At 41.2% G+C, this 9,091-nt stretch overlaps 1 protein-coding gene across 1 annotated transcript; it reads right to left on the reverse strand.

Moving 5' to 3' along the window:
* Positions 1–2,713: 2,713 nt before the first annotated feature.
* On the reverse strand, positions 2,714–4,318 carry hrh1 (histamine receptor H1). The gene is given in 1 exon segment (NM_001042731.1): positions 2,714–4,318. A coding segment is annotated over 1 exon segment (1,605 nt).
* Between the last annotated feature and the right edge of the window lie 4,773 nt (positions 4,319–9,091).

Here is a 9,091-nt window from a genome sequence, read left to right on the forward strand (position 1 = left end):
CATTTCATTTAATGCTGAGCGACGCAGTGGCCCAGAGATGGGTTGCAGCTGGAAGGGCATCCGCTGCGTAAAACATATGCTGGATCAGTTTGCTGTTCTTTCCGCTGTGGCGACCCCTGATATGTAAGGGAGTAAGCCGAAGGACAATAAATGAATACCTCATTTTATTACTTATAATGCTCTGAGGAGCAAATCAGAATAGTCAGCTGGACAGCGATACTAGTTTCATTTTCAGAGCTGCTGCTTTAATCAAAATCCAGTCAAAAACCAAAGTGTTTACAAGCGCAATAAAGACAGTTCCATTTTGTGCAAAGGAGAGGGACTTTAAATTTGACTGACAAACTTAAATAACTAAAGGGTACTGTTAATCGTCAACATCAAGTTACATTCATATTACACCATATATCTTTACCAACCCAAGCTCATTCTGAAAACGTAGTCCCGCTGACGTTTCTGGAGACAGCGGAATACGTCCCAGGAGGTACGTACGGCTGCGTTAATTTTTTTTCAAGCGAACGCTACGAGGCGATGTGACGCTGTTCCCTTTCACGCTTGCCGGCCGGCCGGCCGACCGCTTACCTCATTGTGGAGGGCTTCCCCGCTGCAACCCATTTGTCCACTCAGCTCACCGTGTACATCGGCAGGCTTGAGATGCAGAGAGGAGTCGACCACGGCGATCGGTTTTTAGTCCAGGGAAGAGCGGTTCCAGCAATCAGGTAAGACAAAAACAGAATCCCAAAATTTAAGCAAACGAGTTTCATAACAGGGTGAGAATGCGGTGAAATCTGAAAATGGGGTAGAAAAAAAAATCAGGGCTTTTCTTTTTTTGGATGGCTTTTGTAAACTGTTGCTCGGGTTTAGGGAATCGGTTAAATTGGTTTGGTTCAGGAGGGCGGGTCAGCCAATTGGCCGGTCGCGCAGTCAATCATCCGGTCAGTCGGACAGCGGCCTCTGGTGGGTTCACGCGAGAACAGCGCGGGCACGAACTGCACTCGCGAGAGGCGTTTAAGATGCAAAAAAGCGCGCAACAGCGGCCTCTCGCGGATTCGCAAAAATGCAGCCGTACGCACCTGCCGGGACGTATTCCGCGTTCTCCACAAACGTCTGCGGGACAACGTTTCCACAATGAGCCTGGGTTGATCTATACGTTTTCAATGCAGCATTTTTCAAAAGATATTAGCTATCAGCATATTATATTTTTTTGTGGGGGGGCCGGCCTTCGATCTGAGTGACGCTTCAATCTTATTTTAATAATCTTGGAAATGTTTTGATTTGTATTTATATTTCACAGCAAGGCAAATAATGTAGCCTTCGACTTTGCTATGCTGTGTTCACACCAGCCGCGGAACGTGCGGATAAATCGCACGTAAACAGCCGCATGAACATTTGAGTTTACTCGCTTAAATCGCGCGCCAAAACCTGCTTCATTCGCGTGTCAAACCCCCGGGATTTCCCCGGGACACCAACAACAGGCGCTACGTCACAATCACGCCCTCACAAGAGCAAGCACCTGATCGATTAACGCTGCGCAAATGTCCACTTAAGTTCAGATTTTTGTACTCAAGCGATTTGCGTGAAGCGCTCAATACATGCCGCGTCATTCACGTCCATACATGCAATTCACATCTTTTGCGAAGCGCCATTTGCGCGTATCGCCCCGCTGGATGTTTATTCGCGCGTTTGGATTGACTTAACATGTAAATCACTCACGCTTGATGCTCCTTCCATGTCTAGTGTGAACACAGCATTAGACTTCGACAGTATTACACGTGTTTAACTAATCTACTCATATGAAATATCTTCTTGAACACTTGTTTGAAGTTTTAATTGCACAATGGATAAATAAAGGCATCGTCTCCATTACCGTACGTTCACACCGAAAGCGGCGAGAGCGTCCAAGGTCGCTCTGGCCGCCCTGGCGACAACGCTGTCTGCCTTCAGCTCCGGCGGCGAGAGCGTCAAAACTCGCTACATTGATCTCGTACTTAAAGGAGCCGTTGCAGCATTATCAGTTACATTCCTGCATAAGACATGTTTTTAGCGTGAAAATGTTGCGCACTTCTTATCAAATTCATATAACAATGGATGATCAAGTTGCATGTGGTGTGGCTTTGCTTTATTTATCCAATATGTGTCCATATGTCTGAAATATCCTGAAGCAGCAGTACTGTTTTGTACTGTCACATCGCGTGAGATTCCCGCTTTTTAAAGATAAATTTATATAACATTAATGAACATCAGTAACTCGCCAGTAACTTATTTAATGTATGTTCCTGTAAGAAAACATTGTAAATAATTGGAAATCCGGCGACCGCAATAATCAAACCCTTGGGAACAACTGTGGTCGGAACCAAAGTTCACAGGTCTGTGTTCCCTGAACTACTATCAAGCGGTGGACGTCTTTATTCTGATTGGTTGCCGCCGAACCGCGTCATAGCTCATTACCATAAAGTTGACTTCATTTCAACTCTCCTCGACGCTCACGCCGGCGAAGACGCACCGCGCTGCTCCTAGCCGCTTATCATCGCCTATCGCCGCCGGCTCTCATTGAAAATGAATGACTTCCGGCTACTTTGACGCTCTCGCCGCTTTCGGTGTGAATGTAAGGTTAAACAGCCCTTGAAAAAATTTCGATTTAAATTTCAGTGTAGGGCGAATAATGTAGCCTTCGACTGTAAATAAACAACAACACAGCTGCACACTCTTCACAACTCTATCTACTCATATGAAAGATCTTCTTGAACACTCGTTTGAAGTTTTCGTTGCAGAGCGGGTAAATGAAGGGATTGAGCGTGGAGTTGATGTACCCCAGCCAGATGGTGAACATGTGGAGGTCGTGATGGACGCAGGTTTCGCACAGAGCCATGACCATGAACGTGATGAAATACGGGATCCAGCAAACCATGAAGACGCCGATGATAAAGCCCAGCTGGCGCGCCGCTTTCCTCTCCTTGCGGATGCGCATGCTGTGAATGCTCTGCTTGGATTGTTCGCAGAGTTTCTGCCATGATTGCTTCGCAGGTAACGCAATACTAGCGTCCAGCGGAGGGCTGTTTTCAGCCCACGGAGACGGCGGCGACGGTGGCGTACACAGAACTGCAGTGTAATTATGGATATCTACAGTCGGCGCACTCTCGCAGATGTTCCCCACAGAATTGGGCACTAACACATTACAGTCGCTAACATTTATAAACGTTTGGGGTTGCGCGGTATTCTCCGACTGCAGAAATGCCAGTGATAATGATGGCCGCCCTTCTGCAACCGTTTCCCCGTCATCGCTTTGAAAGGAAACCTCAGAGTCTGGTACGCTTTTCCTCATGCGTTTGGAAAGATTAAAAATAGCCTTTTTCTTATAACACATCTTCCTCTTTGGCTCAGAGGTCATTTCTTCTGTGTTTTCCCGTGAGTTGTAAGGCTGCTCCAGACTGTATTGATCCAGCAATCCTTCGTTTTGAGAATAGGCGTTCAACGCCAAACTCTCCTTCTCGGAGGCTTTCGTTATTTGTAGCTGCAGTCCATTAGTTAGCGTATCCGTTGCGTCTGTTTTTAATGCAGGACCTGCAAAGTTCTCCCACTCTCGGTAATGATCTCTCACTGCGATGAAGATCTGCGAGTAAAACACCAGCATTAGGAATGAAGGGATGTAGAAGTTAAGTATAGCGGTTAGCACTTTGAACCACGTCACAAAGCGAAAATCAGTATCGCATTGATTTTCCAACTCCGTCTTCTTATCGACGCTAGCAAACATTCGCCAACCCAATATAGGAATAGTCCAGGTCATAGACAGGAGCCATGCACTGCAGATCAACAGCGTCGCTCGCCCTCGTGTGCGGTATTTCAGATACTGTAACGGATGTCGAACAGAGCGATATCTATCCAAGCAAAGAATGAACAAGCTGAAAATCGAAGCCGTGCTCGCCACATAGTCCATCACCAACCAGAACTGGCAGACAACGTGCCCCAGCTTCCACTGGTCCTCCAGAAGATACACCAAATTGAGCGGCATCACGGTCGCACCAACAATGAGATCCGCTATTGAGAGGCTGACGATGTACAAATTCCCGACGGTATGCAGCGTCCGCTCCTTTCTGACGGCGAATAACACCAGCAGGTTCATGATGACGGTGAGGAGAGACAACATCCCCAGGAAAATGCCCAGCACTGCGTTGTTGATGTGATGGTGGAGTGGTGCGGACGGGATCAGGAGAGTCGTGTTGTCGATTCTCTTGAACTGGCTGTTGGCAGTGGTGAGTGTTGTAGTCGACTCCATTGGGCGCTCCAATGTGTCACATGATGTCAAAGTTGTAAGAAAGCACATAGTCGCGATGGGTTTTATAACTCATATCCGGATGATGGCGCTTCTGAAAGAGAAGACCAAAGACAAGGTGTGACTGCAGTGGCGCCCCCAGAACATTTTCTTAGGGGTGGCCAAGTAAGGCCACAAGAAATCTTGGGGTGGCACACAAAAAATTATGAATTGTGTATATATTGTGAATAAGGAGTAATGTTATATTTTTGTTTTTGGTAAAATAAATAATGAAGTTTTAATGAATTCCAATAATTACTCTTGAAATATTGTAATTTATTCCGCAAGTACAAGTGCAAACCAAATAAAAATCAATATTTAGTCTAAAACCTCTTTCAGGTAATTTCTTGTACAACATACAACATATGCCATGTCTAACATTAATGAATTATGAATAATGAATATGATTAATGAATGAATTAATAAACCAAACAAAACCCAACAAAATTTTGAAAAGCAGATTTCAAAATGCATCTAGTTATTCATTTTGGATTTGTGGTTTTCAATCAGATGAAACACAACTTTCTCATTTCAAAAATAATAATCTCTTAATAAAAAGTGTGCAATCTCAGTGAATCAGCATCGTCAGTGGCGCTGATCAATCCACAATAATTTAGTGGCTGCATTTTATTTATTCTTTTATTTATTGAAGTATTGTGAATTTAAGTAAATACATTTAAATTAATAATATCAGCAACTATCATATTGGGGTAGCCACAGGGGTGGCCAGAGTTTGCACAAGGGTGGCCGTGGCCACCCCTTGGGGGCGCCCCTGTGTGACTGTGGTGATTCTACAGTTGCTATGGTGACACGACATCTATAGTGATTGATCTGTTGTGGTGATTCCACAGTTGCTATGGTAACACGACAACTATAGAGATTGATCTGTTGTGGCGATTCTACAGTTGCTATGGTAACACGACAACTATAGAGATTGATCTGTTGTGGCGATTCTACAGTTGCTATGGTAACACGACAACTATAGTGATTGATCTGTTGTGGTGATTCTACTGTTGCTATGGTAACACCACAACTGCAGTAATCAATCTATTGCGGTGATTCTACAGTTGCTATGGTGACACAACAACTGCAGTAATTAATCTGTTGCGGTGATTCTACAGTTGCTATGGTAACATGGCAACTATAGTGATTGATCTGTTGTGATGATTCTACAGGTGCTATGGTAACACAACAACCACAGGAAATAATCTGTTGTGGTGATTCTGCAGTTGCTATGTTAACAAATTTACTATCGTAATATAAACAAATGACCCAGTACTCTAGTTTTCTACAACTACACGGTATGTTATGCTACAATACACCATAGTTTACTGTAGTAAAACTGAAGTATACGATAGTATAAGTACGCATTAGTATGATAAACGTTTTATTCGCTGAGAAATAAATGTGCGTAAGCTACTATGGAAACATATCGAATTAAAAATAAGTCATGTGATTTAGTTTGAACAGATCATGTGTCGATAAAAATATGCGTGATAGGTTGGAATTAGAGCGTCACGGTGGCGCAGTGGGTAGCACGATTGCCTCACAGCAAGAAGGTCGCTGATTCGAGCCTCGGCTGGGTCAGTTGTTGTTTCTGTGTGGAGTTTGCATGTTCTCCCCGGGTTGGTGTGTGTTTCCTCTGGGTGCTCCGGTTTCCAAACACATGCGCTATAGGGGAATTGGGTAAGCTGAACTGTCCGTAGTGTGTGTGTGTGTGTGTGTGTGTGTGTGTGTGTGTGAATATGAGTGTATGGATGTTGCAGCTGTAAGGGCATCCGCTCCGTAAATCATATGCTGGATAAGTTGGTGGTTCATTCCGCTGTGGCACTCCCTGATTAACAAAAGGACTAAGCTGAAAATAAAATAAATAAATGTCTGAATAAATATAATACATTAGGAAATATTGTGAAAAACATGAAATTATTTTTAAAATAATTTAGATTTTAAAGAAGGATGAATAATTTTGGCTTCAACTCTACATTAGAAACATTAGAAATATGGACAAGAAGATAAAACCTAAACTATTTTTTTGAATGAGTTCATCCACACATCTGAAAAGTCTCTCCGACAGCACAGACGCAGGCAGCTTCATTACGCAGCAGGCTTGAGCTGAAGCCATGGATGTTCAGAAGATATGTGAGGCAAACATTGTCTTGTTGCTAAGAGAGATTTTTTCGATCTGAGCTTGGCCATAAATAAACCCCAGACCTCATCAAACCCCTCAGTGTGTGTGTCGTCTGCTTCTGTCTGGAGTTACAGCTGTCAATCACGCTGTGATTACACAACTAATCTGTCTTTACACATATTCATTGAGCTTCATCAATCAACTTTCAGGTTTGCATTCGGGATGTTTTTGGAGTTACACCTGTCAACCATGCTGTGCGTAAAATACTTCAGAGTAAACATGCACAAATATTCCGCCTCTTTAAGTTTTAGTTAAGCTTTATTTTTAATGCAAAAGTTTTGGATTCAACCATAGTAACATGATTTAGATGCATTGCTTATGGAATAAACACATTTTATTTTATTATTATTAATTAATGTATATTTTATCAATAATAAACACATCTATATATTCTTATTAATATTTTATTTCATTTTATTATATATTTTTGTATTTATTTATTCATTTTTTTATTTTATATAGTATATAATCTTTAGCTAAAATGTAACATTTATTTAAGTTTGTCCATATTTTACTGAAATATATGTAATAACTCAGGTTTTTTAAAAGTGTAACATTATAATAATGGTCTCAAAATGAAGTAAAATGCATATCGTCTAATATTAGCTCATGCTGTATTTAATTTAATCCTTTATTTTAACAGGACAACCTCTTTTTCAAGAGTGTCCTGGATGAACAAAGCAAAAAAAAACAATGTAAAATACATTTAAAATTAATACAGGTTATAATTATACCACCAAAGCATACCCAGGCTCCAATAAAACATAATAAACGCGTATCATATAAAAATCATGTAGGATTATACCATATTTAAGATGAATATACTACAGCTCATTGAGCAAGTAGACCTAAGCACTGGTTTAGCAAATGTAAATCATGCAACAGAGATTTATGTTAATCAATTCAAGCTAATCAAGTTAATCTCCATCATTAATTAAGCTTTACTCATTTCTAAATCCTGAACAGATCATTAGACTGAAACATGAAATCGGATAAAATATGGACTAATCCAAATGATGGCTTGAATTTGGTCCTGGAAAATACATTAAAAAGTAACCCAGCAGTTTGCATTGTCCGTATTTTAACTAAAATTGCATTGAAATACCCCAGCATCTTTTAGAGACTGTGCTGATTAATCACGACATGCTTCATATAGAGTTCAGTTAAATAAATGGCATTTAATGTCACCACAAAACAGAGTTATTCTACTTCAGCATCGCACATGAAGAATATGAACATCATGTCTGCTTCAGCTTTCTGTAAACACGCACAGAATGACCCAGCAGAAGCGCACACATATGCACCAAATATTTATGTTTTCCAGTAAACTTGAGAGTCAAAGGTTTACAGCGTTGCGCTCAGTTTGTGTTGTATATTCCCCAAAACAGGATTGCGATGCTTGCTCAACAAGTTATACACGGAGAAAAGCGCAGCTGGAGAGGAGAATTTCACCTGGATGTCGCGATAAACTATCATATGCGTTAAATCACCTCAGTGCGCAACGCGGAAAACTATTTTGTGCGTAAAATATGCGTAAAACCACCTCTATGCGCATCTGAAAAACTAAAATGTGTGTATTTTGTGCGTAAAAATCACCCCAGTGCGCATCGGAAAAACTAAAATGTGTGTGATTTGTGCGTAAAATTCACCTCAGTGCGCATCGCTGTCAAGTAATATGTGCGTAAAATATGCGTAGATCCACCTCAGTGCGCCTCGCGGTAAATTAAAATGTGCGTAAAATCACTCCGATGCTCTTCGAGGAACACTTAAACTGCGCAATATGTCATTCTCATCCCAGTAACAGACAAACCGCTATTTGTTCAGAAGATTCCCGAAGTAAAAGCGACGTCTGCTGTCTGCTGGGAAGCGCATCTTCACTCGACACCTGTGGAATGTCCGTCAAAGTCCAATAATCCATTATAAAGTCCGTCCACCGTTCGCATATCATCTCACTCTTTTAACAGATGATTTATTGCATCCTCTGACTGGCATTAATGTGATTAGGTTATCATTATAAGCGCAAATGAGAACTTACCCTTCCGGTCGTGCGCGCGCGCGTGTGTATGTGTGTGTGTGTGTGTGTGTGTGATCTTATCTCCACTGGACTGGACGCAGACTGGCGCTCTTCTGCTCGGAGGAGACTCATCGGTGTCTCAGAAATGTCTCATAGACGCAAACACGCACACACACACGCTCACACACGCGTTGCGCGCGTCTGAGAAACCCATTCTTCAGGTGGTTTTCATGCACAATTAGTTTTTTGTAAGTCCTGTACATTTCTTTCTTTCTTTCTTTCTTTCTTTCTTTCTTTCTTTCTTTCTTTCTTTCTTTCTTTCAAAATAACTATATTAATTTAATCTGTTGTGGTAGTTATATTAGTGGTGATTGAACAGTATTAACAAATAACCCAATAAAACAAATGACTAATTTTGCTGCTTTACCAAAAAATACAACAAATTAAATATCACATAATACCAATATAAAATCGATACTATGGCCAATAAAAACATACAAAATAAATAAAGTTATTAATAAAAAAATAGGAAAAGTAATATGTATTAACACCAAGTTTAAACTCTTTAAAATAAATACATAAA

The sequence above is a fragment of the Danio rerio genome, chromosome 11, assembly GCF_052040795.2.
Source record: "Danio rerio strain M-AB ecotype USA chromosome 11, GRCz13ab, whole genome shotgun sequence".
In the NCBI taxonomy this organism is placed as follows: Eukaryota; Metazoa; Chordata; class Actinopteri; order Cypriniformes; family Danionidae; genus Danio; species Danio rerio.